The following is a 20,949-nucleotide window of genomic DNA, read 5'->3' as shown; positions in this document are numbered from 1 at the left end:
GCTGTAATGTCTTAATTACTACAGCATTCTAAGTTTGATACCTGCCAAGGATTGCACTATATACCAGAGGTACAACAGTGAACAAAAACAAAAATCTCTGCCTTTAAGGAACATAAACCTGAGCAGGGGACATCACCCAAAAAAACAAGATGTGTAAAATGTATAGTGTGTTTTGCAAACAAAGCAGTTTAGTCTAAAAGTTAGAGCAGAAGGAACATAATGGTTGGATTGCATAAAAAATAGCTACACTGGTAAATGCTGATTTTAATTGAATTTTAATTATGCATGGGAAAGAGCTTAACAATGTCATATTTGTCCTGGCAAAATCTGAAAAAAATTATGTAACAGCTGTAATCACAGTAAAGTAGCTCTAGGAGAGTGAAAACATATAATTTTAAGTACGGAAAGTATACTTACGTAAGCACTGTGGTACTTCCCCACTCCAGGTACCATTCCCTACACAGGTCAAAACAGCAGGAAAGGATAGTTCATAGCCTGGAGAACAGATGTAGCTAATACTAAAACCCCAGTCGAAATTTGTTCCTTCCAACCTTCCATTAGAAATCTGGGGAGGAGTTGGGCAGGTGACAGCTGTAATTACATTAAAAATGATTAGACACAGCTGTTGAAATATCCTGGTGTTAAAAAAATAAATATCATTAGAAGAGGCATATGTGCTAATTTAACCTTTTGGAGGACAATATGGTGTGGCATGTTTTATTCTCCTGGTAGTATTCCTGAAACATCCCTGGAATCAGTCCTTCCAGGATGTGACTACTTCTTGGCAACATAATGGCTACTGGTTGTCAGATATTCTCTTACAAAATAACAAGCTTTCTGACATCAAAGGGAAGGCAAAGAGAGGGTGACCTTCTATCCAGTATACTGCAACTGATAAATTACTGGTTTTATATAAAATTATTTTCCAGTGACATTTAGAAAGACTGAAGTGCTGGGTTGTTTGGCTATATAAAGTGTCAGCATTGTAGCAAGGAATTTGGGAGTAATTCTGTGACATTTTTGAAAACACAGATTATGTATCTCATTAAAATATCCAAATTTTGTTCTATCAACCACTTAGATTCATATGCTAAAACTTACTATATAGCTTCTAAATGCATTATAAAATTTTTAAACATTCATTTTTAAAATTAAGTTGTCCTCGAGCAAAGATGAGTTAGATAAGGTGACAGAGGTGAAGGGAAAAAGAGGGGTACCAATTATAAAATCCAAAAATGAGGAATGATTTTATTTTGATGACTAGCAACATATATAAATAAATTTTGGGAGTTGTATAACATTGTCATTATCAGAACCAATTAATAATGTATGAAATATTTTATATTTATATTTTAATAATGTATAAAATATAAAATGTCTGTTCATATATTTTCACAGACTAACTGTATATTTATAGTGATCTGATTAGGCAACTGTGTAATCAAGAAGAAAAGAAACACATTGGTATTATTCTTTTGTGTTAGATTACGTCAGGGAGATATTAAACTCGCAATTCATAGGCATTTAGAGATGCACCTTAATGAGAAATCTCGATGATTAACAATCAGTATTACTATAAAACAGTATAAATTATCTGACACTGTATCTACAGTATTTCACAAATAATAAAAAAATTGACAAAAAATTCTGAAAATATTTTCAATGGAAAAACAAATAGCATAAAGTAGTAAACTTACACCTATATTGACTAAAATATTACTTCTAGATTGCATTCTTTAAGGAAACAGGTTTACCTTTTAAGAAAAAGTACAGTTCTACAATTCAGGCTGATTGTTTTCAAATTATAGAAAGTTTTTCTTCCCATCCATGAATAACTCGACCCAGGTAGCTAATCAAGTTAAAGTTCTAGTTCATTATGGTTATATTCTCTTTTAAGTATTCATCAATCAATATAAATGATGATGGTGATTACATAGCACAGAACATGATATTTTTGTTATTTTGGTTGTATGACAGTTCATTATCATTACTTACAATGAGATATAATGTTTTTGTTAAAATGTTTGAAAATCTTATATGTTATTATCTATATGGTTTAAAACACTCAATTTTGGTACCAGAAAAAAAAGCAAAACAATACAAAAAAAACTATTTAAATTTACTTTAAATTTGCATATGAATGCAGAAAATATGCGGTGGTTATCACTTATAAATATTGAAGAAATCATTATCATACCTCTACAAGCTGGCATTACTCCACTCCAAGTGCCATTAGTTGTACAAGTCCTGATTCTGGAACCATTCAATTCCATTGTATAGCCTGGCTGGCACATGTAGGAAACATTTTGTCCAACCACATAATCATCTCCATATCTCAGTCCACTGGCTGGTATACCTGGGTCTCCACAACTGATTACTATCAATGTTGGGTTGGAAGAGCAGGTAGTTAACGTGGCACGTATTTAATGGGAAGAAGTAGTAAGCATATGCCATACTTAATAGAAAAGTAGGGAAAATCAGTTATCACGCTCATTTTTAATGATAAAACATAAGCATATTTAAACCACATACTGGCAATTCCTGATTATGATCAGTTACTTATTACAGATTCTATACACATGGCTCAGAAACTGTCATTTAGACTCGAAAAGGCCAGGTTAGTATGCTATTATGTTGTAAAAAACTCTGATGTGGTAACCTCTTCTAACCTGAATTAAATAATCATGGAGAAGCTCTCCTATAGGATCGAGATTTCTAACATAATATTTGAAATTTATACTCCTATATATGGTTACTGAAATCTCTAATTTATCAGGCTTGCTGGACTGAGAGTATATTTTCTGCACAGTGCCACTCAACTGGATATTATCATAGTTTTTAACTAACATAATGCTAGGTGCAAAAATAATAATTTTATTGAATAAATGAAAGAATGAATAAACTATAAAATGTGAATTTATTACATACTGGGCAAGATACATAATTTGTGGGCCTAGTGAAAAATGAAAATGCCAGAGCTAGGGATAGAGAAATCAATTTCCCATTTCCATCATCTCATTGCCATCCCAAGTGACAGAAAAATCCTCAAGAAATTGCGACCTCCGCTCTGGAATGTGTTTGCTTCCTGGATTAGGGGTGAGTAAGAGGCCTCTGTCAAGTGCTTGCCAAATCTGCCTGGTATCGCCAGTCTAGGAAAGGGTTAGCTGCTGCCCTGCCTCTGCCCCAAGACTCCATGAGTACAGCCAAATCCAAGCAGCCCCACCCACGCTTGCACCCAGACCCCACAAAGGGGTGAAGAACAGAGGTGCAGTGTGAGCCTCCTTCTGCTAATGACATGATGGACCGGCTGGGCAGAAGGCATCAGTGGCCCAGAGCAGGGGTGGGAGTGGGAAGGCCAGGCAGGGCCAGGGGCAGCAGGTGGTAGGGAGCTAAAGGCCTATAACCCATCCTAGAAAGACAGGGAGGCAGGGAGGCAAATTTTACAAGAGCAGACTCTCCAAACCTTCAGCACATGCTCCATTGCCCCAGTGGGCTTTAATTATAAAACACAAATTCAAAGATTAAATCATTAAAAATTTTGAGACAGTGATCACAGAGCATTAAACACCAACCACAGGAGGCTTTTGAGCACGAGATTCTAACAATCATGCTGGTCCATAAAGCTGTCTCAAATTACATATACAATATTCTCATTTATAAAATGACGCCACACAAAAACTTTCAAAAAGACTGATGACAGCATAGGAAACAGAATTAAGTCTAAATATGGCATTTAAGAACAAAGCATAACAGAGATCATATATAAGCCACAAAAGCACTTGCTGTTTTGAGAAACATGATTTAAGCATGCTTGGCTAAACGCTTTCTGGTGGCTAAGAGAAAAAGGAAAACACAAAAGGTCACATCATTTTTCCTTTTCTGGAGACAAAAAACATGTGGCACACCTACCTTTTAGTATTTGTTTTGCCTTTTGAATTTTTTTTTCATAAAAGGACAAATAATTTTACCAGGTAAATCTAAGTTATACTATCTCATTTTTATTTTGAATTAACAGTAATTAATTAATAGTTCCCATTTTGGAAGTCTAGGGTTAAAGACTAAAAATAGATTAAGACATAGAAGACCTTAATGACAATTAAATTATATTGTATTTATTAATTTACCATTAAAATTATGAATGTCAAGGTTTTTTTCATATTATTCTAATCTGTTGAGCCTAAGAAATTTAGGACCATGAATGATGACATTTAAATTAAAGAATAATATTCACAACATTCCGCCTGCTAATCCTCAGAGCCCTGAAGAGTTTGCTGAAATCACTCATTGAGTGTTTCTATCTGACTCCTAATAAGAGTTTTGTATATAGGATGATTTTAATTCTTTTAGTTACTGACAAGGAAAATATTTTTTAAATCGTACAACTGAGTTGAATAGGAAATCAAATCCTACTTGTTTACCATAAGATGTCAATTCTTTTTGCAGTTTTAAAATGTGTAATCATATAAAAATGAGTTTAAGACTTCAATTTATTTTATTTTACTTGTTATTTTATATTTTTAATCTAGATTCAAAGCTAAGAAGAAGGAAAATTAAAGAGAACACCAACAGACAGTTATTGTTTTCTGGGCAGTGCTTTACAGACTGAATTAGAATTCTGGCAAGAAAGAACAGCTAACCCAGTCGTAAGGCACATGAGCTGAGTGAGATGTAGCCACCGAAAGAAGACAGAGGGTTTATTTTAGAGAAGCACTGAGGAAGAGTTCTGCATATCTTGGCAGCATCATGAATGAAATGCCCGATAACAACAGCTTCAGAAAGATTTGTTCTGGTTGTTTCATAATGAAGCAAAGGTCAAAGAGGAAGTTTCCAATAGCAACAATCTTTGTAAACAGCACCTGCTCCACAAGTCAATTCAGTCACCACCAGCTTGTTTTCAGCAACAAAAAGAGGCTTTCAGGTTTTTTTAGGCAAAATCTTAGAATAGTAGCTCTTTAGGGCTTTCCCCTAAAATTCAGAGGCATTAGTGCCTAACAACAGGTTGCTGTGGTTTAATGCAAGAGAATCTTTTCTAAGGTCACCAAATCCCTTATGCACACAGCAAGAGTGCACGCACACAGCAAAAGCACACGCACACGCATGCATCCACACACCCAACAACCAAATAAACTCCATGAAGACAGTTATTTTGTCTCTTTTCTACACTACTGTATTCTCTGAGCCTAGTCTTGGGCATGACTTATAAGAGATTAAGTAAAATAGCTGTTTAAAGAATAAATGAGTGAATGAGTATGTAAGGAATAATTAAACAACTCAAATTCTCAAAAACACATGAATTGTTTGAAAGGTTTGAGTTTGGTTTTGTGTGAGCTTTTCTAATTAGCTTCTATCATGTAATTGATGCTTATTTGGCATCATTTATGATAAATCTAAGTATATAACCTCTATGCTAAATATAAAACATAATTGTACTAATTCTAGTCAATCTATGCCACCTCAAAACTACTTTCTCTTAACTTCTTAAATGAACATTATAAATATGCATTTTTTAAAAAAATATGATCACATTACCCACACTTTTACAACAGAATTCATTTTTTACTCAATACCTAATGAACATTTTTGCGTGTTAATACATATAGATCCATTTAACTTGTTTTTAATGACATGATATTCCCTTGCTTGGATATACATGCAATATGATTCATGTAACCAAACCCCTGTGACTGATATTTGAGTTATCCCATCATTTTCCCACTGTACACAGTGCAGCAATGGACATGCTTGCTTGGACATTATTACACATGTGCTTTGCTGGGTTTCAAGTCCAGAACAGAGTTCTGTAGCACAATGAAGTTCCAGAAAGGTGCTCAAGCCACTTCCCTGGTAACACTTTTGATTCTACACAATCTCCCAATGCAAAAGTTAGTTCCCTTTTTATATCTTAGTAAGGTAAGTTTTCTCAACTTTAACCTTGGCACTATGACATTTGGGACCAATAATTCTTGGCTGCTTTATGCATGGGGGAGGTGTTTAACATTGATCTCTACTTGCTAGATACCAACAGCTCATCCCACTCACCTGCAATGTGACAGCCAAATATATGTCCAGACATTGCCCCTGGGAAGCAAAATCACCCCTGTCTAAGAACCGCTGCCCTGAAGGATAATTCTCTCTTCTTGAGAAGATTTAGATGACTTTTTAGCTTCATCTCCCCCAGTTTCATTCCGGGATAGCCCCCAGCTTTCTCTTGTGTAAGACTAGCCCAGCTCCCTGACCTATCCTCTACAAAAAAAATCCATGAGAATTCTCAGGCTGGTAAAAAAAGATTGGGTAAGAGCCATTTCTGTGTTGGGTATTTGGAACAAAAAGCTGTAGTTTCATTCATCACTGGATATGATTAAGTATGCTGTCCCTGGCCCAAATGACTTGTAGGATGCAGGGCATTGATCAGTTTGGAAGCAGAAGTCCTGGTAGGTTAAAAAAAAATCCAAGAAACAAATTATATACATATATATATATGTATACATATACAGATATATATATATATATATTTTTTTCTTCTTTTTCTTTAGACCTGACAGCCAATCCTTACTTGACAAGCCCTGTCCTGGCACAGATTGTATCTTTTTCCCAAACACTATGTGCCCTAGGTACCAGACGTGACTCTGCCTGTTAGATTTTGTGAAAGATAATGTTTCCTTACTATTAGTATTTTGAAGGGTTTCTGTGTTAACAAAAAATGTATATATGTTTTTAATGAGTATTTACTTGTGCTTAGTTTTTAGATCTTCTCTCTCAGTCTGAACATTACAGAAGGGGACTTCACCAAATCTTAAAATCAGGACACTGTTACAAGCTTCTTGGTGTTGTAGCAAATATCTTTTCCTTCCAGCTTGGTTTAAGTTCTGTGGATGTTTCTTAACATTTATAATTTCTCTGCCAAAGTGTTCACAATATTTGAATGCATGGTTTTGATCTCATGATATATTCTTTTACTCACCCATGAGAAAATTAGTTATTTGGGGGAAACTTCATACTCCAGCACTGGTGGTGGGTTTAATAAGGACCTGTCTGGAGATGCAGAAGGATAGGCGTAGAGAAGAGGGAAGAGTTCTTGGTTTCGAGGCATATTTTTAGAGAAAGATTAAGTGTACAATTTCTCAATTCCTCTACAATCTGAAGCTGGAGAATATTAGCAGTTAGAATTTATGTGAGGAACATTTTATCCTTTTACCAATATCTGTAATAAGGCTAGATATGAGGAAGAAAAGTAGGGGCATTACCATTATTATTAAATTATGTTTATTCCAAAAATGTTTTCTAAAATCATGAAAATGGATAAGGAAAATCACAGGTGACACATCTACACATGTGATTGGAAACGAGTGTTTTAAGAACAAAAACATCTGTGTGTGTTTGTGTGTGTGTGTGTGTTTGTTTTGCTGCTGGGAAATCAAGCAAATAAAAGGTATATTTGCAAATCACTCTGGTAGGAAATTCTCAAAGGGCAAAAATGCTTGAAATGCCAAAGCTACTTTACTGCATGTGAAATATTAGAGACCAGAGACCAACCTTACCAAACTTTGCCAGTTCCTGGCAAAGGGCTCTATGATAGGTTCTGGGTAAATGATGTTTTATTAACTGAATCCATAAGTCATCCAATTATATTATATACCCGCGGTTCTCTTTCTATTTCATTTAAACTGTATTTTATATAAACTATATTACTATAATAAGTTAAAAATAAAATAATATTCTAAAAATTGGATCACTCCTTTGATTATCACTATGCAGGAGGTACTAGCTGCCTAAGGATAACTAGCCCAGTTACGGAGGGGGAAAACATTTAAAGTAGCCAAAATTTTATTTTTAAAATGTAGAAAAAAAATCTAAATATAATTCAATTCTTTATATTTTACTTTCATTCAACCATTGTAACTAGATGATTTATTCAACTATATTTTAAGACTTTTATTAATTCTTTCCTATTCAAATCATCCTATATTGAAACGTGTGTCATGTAATCAATCTTGTTGATTTTATCTCTTTCAACCGATATTGTCCTAAATCTATCAGATCCCTATTTTCAATTATAATATATGCGATTCAACAGTACTCCTGTTCTTTTCTTTTGACTCATCATATTAAAATATTTCATCTCCTGCAAGATTTAGATTTATTATTGACATACCTGTACTATATGTTTGAACTCTCATCTTGAGATAACCAAAAAATTATTGCTAAGCTATATAGAGAAAATTGCAATTTTGAGTGGAAAGCACTGTTGAGCAAACACAAATTTTACAAGTGATCAGCTCATTAAAAAATGACATAACTTTGCAGAACTCCAATTGGTAAATGTAGACAAATTGGAAAAGTAAGAGAGGAACAGGCTATAAATTAACAAAACATTTTCATATGCCTTATAAGCAATGCCCTATATTTATATCATGTCAAATATATTTGACTATGGTAAAAAAAAAATAGGAAATAAAGCAAGAAAACAAGGAGGAAGAAAAATACAGAAGGAGAAAATGAAGTGAACTTGATAACATTGCTTCCTGAGTTAAAAAGACTTGAGTTTAAATCTTAGAATCTATATTTACTAGCTGTGTTAGCACAGGAAAGAAAGTTATATTTTCTCTGTAAGATATCATTTCTTCAAATGTGAAATAGAAAGGATAATAGTATATACTTTATAGATCTGTTCTGAGGATTAAGTGAGAGAACTTGTGTAAAGCACTTAACATAAATCCTAACAAATGGTAAGCAATGACAAATTTATTTATTATGAATAGAAATAGTAACACTTTGAATGAAAAGAAAAAAAGGAAGGTTTTGTTTTCTTTAGGTGGGTTTTCCAAAAATTGGAATCAGGAATTTGGTTTAGAAATTTAGTTCAATAATTTAAATTTTTTCATACTTAATTTAATTCATTTTAAATTCATGTTTATGTCCTTGCATACAGATACTAGAAAAATAATGCCTACAAAAGACAATTACGTTAAATCAAAATTTATTAAACATATGCTTTATTTGAATTTAATGTTTCTGGTATATATAAGAATGAAAAAATTAATTTAATGGGAAATTTCATCCATTTATGTGGCAGAAATAATTGTTTAGTGGTGAGCTCTGTCAGTATTCAGTAAATCAGTTAAATGATTTGGTGCCTCAATTTCCTGACCTATGCATATAAGTCTACGATACAATCTCTTCCAGTTCCAAAATTACATGATTCTATCAATCATATATTGAAATTAACTTCCACTGCAAATTAATGAGAAGGACTCTGAAACACCTGTTCTAATCAACAACAAATCACCACATATAAAATTTTCAGTATGTTAGATTCTTTAATTACAAGAGTTTAATCTGTTTTAATTTCCACTGAAACCTCTCTCTGTGTTTCTTTTTGAAGGATATTTTTATTTTTGCTTTTGGTTTGGGTTGCTACTGAGGTGTTTGCTGTGAAGTAAATCAACTGTTAAAATTCTCAGTTTCTAGTTTAATAGCAATTCATCATTTAAAAGCTAATGCTTGAAATACCTTACTCAACACAATATTTCTCCTTGAAGAACTGACATAAAAAAGAGACTTTAAATTTTGATACGTTATTTGCTCCCAGTCTGTGTTGAATTGAGTATTTTTTAACTTGTTTAAAAATTCCTAAGGAAAACCAAAAACAATTCAGTAAAAAATTTAATCTAATTTTCAATCTTAAGAACTAGTATGTGTTTTTCTTTACTAAAGTTGGAAAATACTTTAAATAAAAGACTTAGGTATTTATCCATGAATAAAAAAAATTGTTATTCAATGTGAAAAAAAATGTTACTCAGTATATTTCCTTTATTCTGAATATATTCATTATTTCCTTCTTTTTCATAATTATATATTGAAAACATACTATATACCAGAAACTGTGTGCTATGTTATCTATAAATTACAAGCCCTCTCTGCAAGTATTTTAAAATGGACTGGAATGGTAAGTCATGTGCACTAATAGCTAAATTAAATTCATATGAGATATTTGAGTCAGTCAACAACTATTTACTTGGTCAATTTATGTATCAGGTGCTAGAGGGTCAATGATATAAACAGCCCCAGTTACTAATGCCCTATTAAGTTTATAGTTTAGTGATGTAAGGAACTGCCATAAAAGAGTTATACAATGTAGAGAGATCAGTTTTAGCCAAAGCGGATATGAGGAAGAAGTGCCCTAAGAAGGCTTTTGCCAAATGTGCCGTTTGAGCTAATACTTAAAGGGTGTAGGTAAGAGTTTTAAAGGCTCAGATTGGGGTGGTGGACTATGAAAACAGTAAAGCATATTTCTTAATTGTTAGAATGTTCGCTATTTTAAAAAATGAGACATTTTCAAAGTAAGTAGGAGGACTTCTTTCCTTCAAGATGGAGAAACAAGGAAGAATTTACTCTCCATTTGAAACAACTTCCCAATCCCACCCCCCTCAAAAAAAGTACAAGTTTCATCAGGCAGCAAAGCGCAGTGATCCTTGAGTGACAGGAAACAAATGGGGCGATTGCTATGACTGCCTCGTCTTACTGCCCAAAGAGAGTTTCCAGGCTGTGGTACAGGGAGAAGGACCCCATGCAGAGCCCGGCAGACTCCCTGAGTTGAAAAGATGGATTGGACAGGAGACAACAAAGTGGACAGACTTAGTGAGACAGAATACAAGAGAGGACACACACACAGATCTCTGGAGACGTAGGGAGAAAACTCCTTGAGTTACTTGGCAGAATACTGATTAAGCCATGAGAAAACTGCCCAAGGTGAAGTTAAAACTACTTGCAAAGATTAGATGTAACAGTATCTGGTGTTGACACAAGGCCAGGAATATAACTTGTTACTGATTCAAATCAACAACTGAGAAATATTTTGCTATTGCATATTTGGCTGATATGTTCTATTCAGTGCTTATTTCAACAACCTTCCAGCCATAGTGTGCCTTTATCTTTGAGGAGACACAATACACACGAAGTATCTCAACAGTTTTCAGGCAAGATATTAACTACAACTAACTTTCTCAAGAATCACAGATATGACATGGCATTAGTTTGACAGCATCCTCCTCTGAATAGATTATTTCAGCTATTTATTCAGGAAATACAAATACTCACAAAAGAGCTACAGAAAAAGGTGGGGGATGCATCATTCGCCCAAACATGGTACAAGGCCTGCCTTCTTAGTAAATTTCTGGGAATTACTAGGTCAGCAAAGGGCTGCTCCACCACTGACACTGTCAAGAACTATTGACCTTCTCCACACCACAACATTAAAATAAGTCCAGCATCTTTTTGGATCCTGGAAGCAACATGCTTCTCATTTACAAATTTTACTTACGCCCATTTATGTTAATACTCACAAACGACTTTTAATGAGGGCCTCTACAGCAAAAGTATAATCTGTCCAAATTTCAACACACAAGAAACTTCCATTAGTCTCCTCAGAGCCTATTTCACTAAAGGGCTTTAGCAATGTCTCATGACTCCTTGAGTGAGTCTCTGAACACATCCTAAAATAGCTCTTCTTTCAACAACTTCATGATTTACATGATGCTACTGCAGTTCTTCTTAATATAAGCAGCAGTGATTTTCCAATGGATAGATTATTGTTAGTTAAATAAATTCTACTTTTCCATATATAGGCATTAATTTATATATAGGAATTTTAAATACATTAAAAAAATCCAACAAGTGGGTAATTTCATTATGATGCTGAATCTCTGAAATGCCACATCTTTTAACATCTCAAGAGGGCAAATCAGCCATCAGGACTTCCGACAATAGTGCACGAACCCAAAAATAATCAGTCTGCTTTTTCAAAAACCAAGTCAACAATTAATATGTGCTAGACTGGCAAAACGAAAGTACATTCCTTGTATTTTTAGTCTTGATTATAGCTGATAATTCATCTCTGTTTTTAACATACTGTAAAATTACATTTAATAGCACTGATATTCTGTGATCCCTCTTTTCTCTGCCAATGTGATACCTTGGAAGCCAACTGATTCTTAAACTCACTAGTGTACACTTGAACCGTAACACTATCATCATCTTTTAATGTGAAGGACAATACAAATATTCAAAACCTTGCCTGGTTTGATTAATTACAAAACACACACATACATGTTTATATAACTATCTTTCACATACCTAGTGATACTTCAAAATACTGAGAAGAAACTTACTTGTACAGTTAGGCAAAGTTCCAGACCACGTTCCATTGGCTGTGCACTGCCTAACTGAAGGTCCAGAAAGGATATATCCCTCCACGCAGGAATAAATGACTGAACTAGAAAATGTTGTGCCATCAATCCGAAAGACTTTTCCATTGGCTGTTGTCCCTGGGTTACCACACTGTACAGCTATAAAACAAAATGGTTGAGAGTATATATAAAAATAGTTTAGGAATCCTCTCACAAAAAGTTAAGGACTAAATGATTGTTTCAGATTATCCAAAGGAGCAATAAAATCCTCTAAAATAAGCATTGAATTCTCTTTTATAAGGAGTTGAAATTCAAGATGAATTTATATCTTATTAGTTTAATTACTGGGATACAAATCATATAAAAGCTACTTTTTAAAGAATTTTGTGAGTCATTTTGGTAAAACTTTGCACAGTAATTACTTGAGAGTATTGCTTTGGGGTAACACAGTCTTTCAAAGAAGAATTTTAAGAGTCTCTGCCTAAAAAGCAGCTCATGTAAAATTGGAAGATATGTAACGAGAAGAAACAAAGATTTACTATAATTATACTTGTAAGAAAACAGATATAAAATATACACTGATTTACTATAATTATACTTGTAATAAAACAGATATAAAACACGCTTAAATATTATAAGCATCATGTATGTTTTTATTTATATAAGTATATAACTGATTTGCACTAAAACTTTATAATCTCTATTTCTGGACCAAAGTGTACAAAAAATTAACTGAGTAAAAACAAAGTCACTAAAATTCTAGGAATGATTTTCATTAAGTTTTCAATGTATCCTAAATAGGAGTCAGAAACACAAATGCCTTATATGATTATTCTGTATTATGTTTAACTATTTGCCATCAATGGCATCAGTGAATTTTTTAAATATATTAAAAGCAAGCCTATGTCAAATGCAGTACCTAATTTTGTTGTAGTATAAGAAGGCATCTTAATACTTTACAGAATTTGCTATCTATACAAATATGAAGTGTAATTATAATTTCAGAAAGTACCACATATATCTCTTGCTGCATCTTAAATATTTAATTTTGTCGATCATTGGTAGTGGTGCTGTATGTTTGTATGTATGTGTGTGTAGACAGAAAACTTATACATCTTGCACATTACAATTAGGGCATCTTTCTTTCATAAAGGTTAGTACCTGGAGAGTTTTCCATTATGTGTGTATTCATAATCTACCTAACTAATCTCCTGCTGATAAACATGAAATTTAGTTTAGTTTAGTTTCTCTATCATTTTTGGTTATAATGTACTCTAGCTTATATATACAACTATGTACATTGATCCTATTTTTATGATAAGTTTCTGAAAGTGGAATTTCTAGAAAATTTTAATTCTGAAAAATATTTTTAAGTATATATAATGTTACCCAAGATATTAGAAAAATACACACTTGTATCAATAGTGTGAAAGTTTGCTTATTTTCACACATCCTCTCCAATACCATGTCCCATCATTTTTTTTTTTTTTTTTTTTTTTTGGTACGCAGGCCTTTCACTGTTGTGGCCTCTCCCGTTGCGGAGCACAGGCTCCGGATGCACAAGCCCAGCGGCCATGGCTCACGGGCCCAGCCGCTCCGTGGCATGTGGGATCTTCCCGGACCGGGGCATGAACCCGTGTCCCCTGCATCGGCAGGCGGACTCTCAACCACTGCGCCACCAGGGAAGCCCCAATATTTTTATTTTCTTTAGGAAAAAAAAATTCCTCAAAAGTGGAGTTAATAAATCAAAGCTAAGAATATATATGCATTTTTATCAACTTAATCTAAAATATAATTTTAAAAACCTCTAGAAATGTTTTAAAGTTCTAGTTTTGCTGCACATATGCTACAATTTCATATTAAAGCAGGTGAAAAATGATGGTTTGATGTTTAATTGTAATATTCTGATTAGTAGTTATGTAGAATTTCTTCTATAGTTTGCAATTTTGTTTTGCTCTTCTGTATTTTCTGTTCATTTCCTCTTTCCAGTCATCTGCTAGAATCTGTTTTTCTAAGTGATTTGTATGAACTCCATTTTATGGGAAAAATATTAATTTTGTTTTATTTGCTACAACTCCTAGGTCTATTTTATCTGTAATGTGTACATTAACAAAACAAGGTCAGCACCAGGTTGCATTTCATCTAAAAATATTTTGCAGTTCAGCTGAACAAAGAGCTGGCTTAGATATCAACCACATAATGTACGACATCACTATAAAGACTTTGCCTTTGGAAAGTAAGTTTGAGAAATAAAGTGAAGACAGTGTGCTTAGTGTCTTTTGCTCCACAACTTTGTTCCCACCCTTTCCCTATAATAGAAACTGAGCTGCAATTCTCTCTTAAGATTATTAATTTAGTCCAGTTATAAAAAAGATAACTATCTTTCCTAGAATATGGATACTAATTTTAAACATAATACAAGTGTCTGAAAATATAGTCAATCAAAAAACTGTGAAGAAGGTTTTATTGGGAATTGTTTTCTATTTATAAAACCCATACATTTGGTATAACATCAAGTAAATTTCATACATACCTTTGCAAGTTAATTTTTGCACTAAAATAATCTCAAAAAGAACAATTTAAATTATAAGGGTAATTTTCCAGCAACATTTCCTTTTCTAGGCAGTCTTGTAAAAATTATGTTTACTCTGAATCAGTCAGAACAATTAACAATTTTACTTAAACACCCCAAATATTAAGAATTCTAGTTATGAGCAATACCTATAAATAAAATATCATTTATACTTAGACATCTGTTTATATTTTTCCATTTCTACAAACCTGAAAACTAAAACAGATCATGAGGTAATGTTGAGGTGAGAACAACCTAATTTTTTCCTAGTGGTGTCAACAATACAGAGCACTGTGATAAAGGGAAAAAAAATCTTTTTAACTTTTCCAATCCTGATATCTACTGTGATGTGAACAATGTATATAAATGATCCATGAGAGATAATTTTAATAACTTAATGATTGTTATCTATCATATTTCTCTTATAGGACATTGTTGGTAAAACTGGAATGATACTGCTTTTATTCCATGGTTGAGGACAAGAACTGGTAGGAGTAATTTCACGAGCAGCACGCAGTTGAATTTGATACACATTAAATTCCAGCATCATCAATGTTATTAGTTTCTACTTGAGATTACCTTTGCATTCTGGCTGCCTTCCAGTCCAACTGCCATTGGGTAAACATGTTCTTTCTTCTGAGCCATGAAGGATATAACCAATATCACAGGCAAAACGTACAGAACTTTTGGTTCTGAAATTGCTTTCCTGTCTAGAACCATGACCAGGAGTACCTGGATCCCCACATGTACCAGTAGCATCACCTGCAATTCAGTACAGTTCAAGTTAACTTATTTCAATGAACATTTATTAAGTTATGATTTAGTCCAACATTCTTGTAGGAATTTGTTTTTGTGCATGTTGTGTTTTAATATGCTAAGTTGACTGGGTAAAATCGTAATTCATATTTCCTATCTGACTCCAGTCATAAGAAAAAGCCTAAAGGAAAAAGAAAATAGTTGCAGAGTATGGTGTTATTTTCCATATCAGTGACATTTGGAGATGTTCAATAAGTTGAAGATATTTCATTAGTATTTCCAGAATCTAGTTCTTAACCAACGTAATGGAAAATTTATAATTGACAGTTCTTTGGGCTCAAATGAGAATGGATTTATACAATTAAAATTGAAAACATGGACTTGGCAATTTTCATCTTTCTTTCTCTGAATTGAAATCAGTTTCTGTTAAAATAGAACTGTGATATACTGGAAAATATAAATGTTAAAATATAGTATTTCTAAACTTTCACCCCCTAATCTTCTCTATCAATGACCACTGACCAAAAATGAATAAGCTGCATACTTCTCATACATGAAAATATAAAAATAAATTGTAAACAAAGACTAGAAACTCTGACTTAAGTTCTTAATACGGATTTTTTGCTCATGCCAAAGTGTTTCTCTTTTGATTATAGTGTTTAGGGTTTACTGTCTCTTTATCATTTCTTAAATAATTTTAATTAAAGTTGCCACAGTATTAGTATACTTTTGAGACAGAGAGAGAGAGAGAGAGAGAGAGAGAGAGAGACACAGAAAGAGAGACAGAGAGAAAGTTGAATACATAAGCATTGAAAGTGCTTTCTGTCTATCTAGATGCCTATTTTGACACGCCCTGTGTATTTGGAATCCTTCTTAATATTTCCTCATCTTCATGTGATGCAATATTAATAATCACATAAATATTTAAGGTCACTATTTCACTTTTAATTATATGTGTACACATTATTTTTACAACTAAGTAGTAGTTTCCCAATCAATCCTGTGTGTGTGTGTATGACAGAGAAAGAGAGAGAGGGAGGGAGAGAGGGAGAGAGAGAGAGACAGAGATAGAGGCAGAGACACAGAGAGAGATGTGTGTTATATGTATTATCAGTTAGCTGAGTGAGTAAATTAGCTATGATAGTTTTAAAAATCTATAGATTAAATTTGAAGTACCAGGTAGTTATTTCATAGGGTTTAACCACAATTACAAGGGGAATCTGAAACTAAGTATTTCACAACTTTTACCTCTAAAGGAAAAACAGTGTAAAACAACTCCTAATAAGTCATCATATGATCTCCACAGAGATAAAATAATATAAAGATAATGGACAATATGTAAGTAGAAAGAACAGGCAGAAAAATAAGCACCAATATCTGGCTGATAGGTAAAAACAGGATAAATAGTATCAAGTAGGGAGAAACCACAGCTCTAAAACTGAAATACAATTTCTGAAGAAAAACAGTAACTTAAACAGCTCAAAAAAGATTTTTCAAATACTCACTCTGTGAACAAATTATTAATTAAAAGTAGACTGAATATTTACTTATTCTAAGAAAAGTCTATTGGGATCATAGACACTCAGGAGTTATATGTTGTCTATTAATAACAAATAAAATTAGGAAAATAAATGTTTTTCATAAAAATTATTGGCTTAGCTTAATTTAAAACATTTAGGGCTTTATTTTAAAATTATGCTATTAAGTAACTGATTGCTTACAAATTTCATCTACAAAGAACTGAATTCTAACAGGAAACCACTGATATAACATTGCTTTATAGGGAAACATATTTTATATCTGCTAAAATGGAATAGCTACTTTAGCTTGAATGGTTAGCTATTTTAATGAATAAAAAAAGCACTTCACAGAGAGTAGCATCCGAACACCACTTACATTTGATACAACACAGTTCAAAACATATACCTGTAATTTATCATTTACAAGATCAGTATTAATTTGTGTTCTAAATTCATATTACCTTAAGAAGAATTCTGATAAATGTAAAAATGTTACAGCTTCTCCCATGAGATTTTTAAAAGAGAAATGTATTATTGTATCTCTTTAGATTGTTTTGTGTATATATTCCAAATAATAATAATACTATTAATGTAATTTCCAACACATATCATCCAATTTTCCAAGTGGTACCTGAACAATGAGGTTGTGATCCACTCCAATGGCCATTTAATTGGCAAGTCCTTGATGATTGGCCAAGAAGGGTATGCTTTCCTGTGCAGGAATAGCGAACAGTGGACCCAAAGGTATACTTCTCACCAGACAGGACTGCATTAGGAGGAACGCCAGGGTGTCCACAGTCAATCACTACAATACATAATTATTGAATATAAAATTTTTTATATCTCTATCAAACAACCTGCACCAACTTTTTATGAAATAAATCAGAATTATCTGCTCTAATATACACATCATCCAGAAATCAAATATCTATATGACAGTTGAAGTTACAGGAGTTATTCTGTCAGCCCACTCACCCTGAGCATGAGTTTAACAGGAACATTGTAAGTAAACTTAAATGATTGAATCGGTATAAGATTGTATGTGTGGGGGTAGTGAGTGTGTGTTTATATACATATGTGCATGGGTTGGAAGTATGTATGTGTCTAGATAAGGATGTGAAAGTTAGGGAGAGGAGTGATGTGGATTGGCTAAATAAGGTCATATGGGATTCAAAATGAGCCTATACAAAAATTAAAAGGGAAAAACTTAAGGGTAAAGGAGAGGGAATGAAGGTGGATCTGTGACACACAATGTAGACTACACATAATGTAGTCCAGAATAATTCCACTCCAGGACATTAATGAATAAATTATCCTGTATAAAGAAAATACTCAGTGGCTTATCAACCAAAACACAGCTAAGCCTAGCAGAATCAGATGTTAACACATTGAAAATTATCTTTATAAGCTAGAAGTAGCTTGGGAACTTACTGTGTGCCCCCTTTTAGTTGTAACTTGGAAAAATACTGAGCACAATATGACTCTAAAGTATTAAATAGCACACAAGGAGACATAAACTTAATAAAACCCCTGAGTACTTGGCACAGTACCAGGGAGTGCTATAGGAAATAAAGAAAAGGTAAAAAGTAAATAAGAGCTAAGAAAATCTGAAGGAGTTCATGTTTTCAGGTCCTACAAAAGATTTTTAACTTTAATGTTGTAGCCACACAAGGCTAAGTAAGTGAATTACTTAAACCATTAGACTAGTCAGTCTACAAAAAGAAATCAAATGCATTTTAAGCAAGGGATCAACAATTGATTTAATTACCTGCATAGAATATGAAATTAGATAGACACTGTATAAAGTTTTGTTTCTTTGTTAGTTTGTGAATGAGTACATGAATGATGCCACTAATTTTTCAAAAAATCTTACCCCATGAACATAAAGAAAGTGCCTCTTAAATAAAACATGATCATAAAATAATTTTATAATTTAGCAATTTAGTATAACCAAAAATTACTTGCACAATGCTTTCTTGATACACTACTCCTTCAATCTATAAAGTTCTTCTCTCTCCTATCATGTCCAAGATTCATCAGCTCTGAGATGTAAATATATTTGAGACCTATCAATAAGCTGAATTCCTAGAATCCATGTTCACTTCTCTATGTCTTCACAAAATTTTGATTTATTTCTGTTAAATTATTGTCTCACTACACATGTTAATTATATGCAAAGCTGCTATAATTTATTTTATTTATATTCTACAATTCCAACACAACATATAACAAAATGCACTCGTATGCTGACTGACTTGAAAGATGATGTGTATTAACATTTCTTATGTGCATGTACCTGTATATAATAAATACTTAAAGTCAGTAAGTATTAAGTAACACCTTTGTCTAATTTCTCAAGTATTTTCAAGCACTTGTTGCTGTTTATATTAAACTAATTTTGCTTTAAATGAAATTTGAAACATTAGTACAATAGAAAATAAAAATGTATTTATTCTCATGGGATGGTAACGTCATAGAGTATGAAATACATCTGCTTTTAATATTCTTTCTGCTCCATGAAGGTTCAAAATCAAGGGATGACAGAGAAATATTAATCACATTATTACTAATAAAAATGGCATTTGGGCATTGAATTGGCAGGATATAGGGAAGTGTAGTTTCAAAATAAAACAATACAATCAATATGCTTCCTTCTGATACACAGCCCTAAATATTTCATAAAGACAGTCAATATACATGTTCCTTCCACGGCATTATCTCAAGGAAGAGTTCCCATTATCTACTTACTGATACATTCTGGTAAAGGTTTGTCCCATTGTCCATTTGGTTGACATATCAAAACTGAAGATCCAAATAAGAAATATCCAGGATTGCAGTCATAGAATACCACAGTGCCATAGGTGAAATTCCCATGTTCTATTTTACTTTCTCTTTTGGAATTGGCTGGAATTCCGGGATCAGAACAGTTGACCACTAAACAAATGACAAATTTTGAAATATATGTTTGGAATAATATACATATACTTATATAGATTTCCATTAGAAACGTAGCTTCAAAGATAAATTTAATCAAACAAGCCAAAGATTCAAGGAATAATAATAACATTTTAATGGAATATAATGGACTGAAATTGGTTTGGCTGAAAATATTGGAAAAAGGAAAACTTCTTTGCAATGAACAATAGCAGCTCCTAAATATTACACTGAGTACAGATTTAACCTTTCAAGCTTTAAACAATTAGAAAATGGAAGAAAATGATAATTTGGTTGTTACTTTATCAGACAATACGAAATATATGTCTTTGGAAGTGGAAAAAACACAAAACAATTATCTTTAATATACTTCTATAGAGAGAACAATAAATAAACGTCTAATGCAGGTATCATGGTAATTTAGGCCTCAAACATTGTTTTGTTTTGTTTTTTTCCGGTACGCGGGCCTCTCACTGTTGTGGCCTCTCCCGTTGCAGAGCACAGGCTCCGGACGCGCAGGCTCAGCGGCCATGGCTCACAGGCCTAGCCGCTCCGCTGCATGTGGGATCTTCCCGGACCGGGACACGAACCCGTGTCCCCTGCATCGGCAGGTGGACTCTCAACCACTGCGCCACCAGGGAAGCCCTAGGCCTCAAACATTGTTTAACCAAAAATATGAAGGTTGTCATACTGAGTGAAGTAAGTCAGATAGAGAAAGACAAATATTTTCTGATATTGCTTATATGTGGAATCTAAAAAAAAAACAGTACAAATGAACTTATTTACCAAACAGTAATAGAGTCACTGATGCAGAAAACAAACTTATGGTTACCAGGGGCAAAGAGGGGGAGGGATAAATTGGGAGATTGGGATTGATATATACACAGTACTGTATATAAAATAGATAACTAATAAGGACCTGCTGTATAGCACAGGAAACTCACTCTACTCAGTACTCCGTAATGACCTACATGGGAAAAGA

At 33.3% G+C, this 20,949-nt stretch overlaps 1 protein-coding gene across 1 annotated transcript in view; it reads right to left on the bottom strand.

Annotated features, from left to right (window-relative positions):
- Positions 1 to 15,322: 15,322 nt before the first annotated feature.
- Positions 15,323 to 20,949, bottom strand: part of CSMD3 (CUB and Sushi multiple domains 3) — a 193,120-nt gene continuing 187,493 nt past the window's right edge. Inside the window, exons 19-21 of the mRNA XM_089898585.1 lie at positions 19,782 to 19,967; positions 17,665 to 17,838; positions 15,323 to 15,519 (exon numbers count right to left, since the gene is read on the bottom strand). Of these exons, the coding sequence (XP_089754711.1) occupies positions 15,323 to 15,519; positions 17,665 to 17,838; positions 19,782 to 19,967 (557 nt within the window). The remainder of the gene's footprint in view (positions 15,520 to 17,664; positions 17,839 to 19,781; positions 19,968 to 20,949) is intronic.

Source organism: Delphinapterus leucas, chromosome 17, assembly GCF_059928025.1.
Source record: "Delphinapterus leucas isolate spDelLeu-1000000601 "Yukka" chromosome 17, BTC_Dleu_Yukka2, whole genome shotgun sequence".
Classification (NCBI taxonomy): domain Eukaryota; kingdom Metazoa; phylum Chordata; class Mammalia; order Artiodactyla; family Monodontidae; genus Delphinapterus; species Delphinapterus leucas.
Note: the sequence above shows the minus strand (reverse complement) of the source record. Positions and strands in the feature narration are given on the sequence as shown.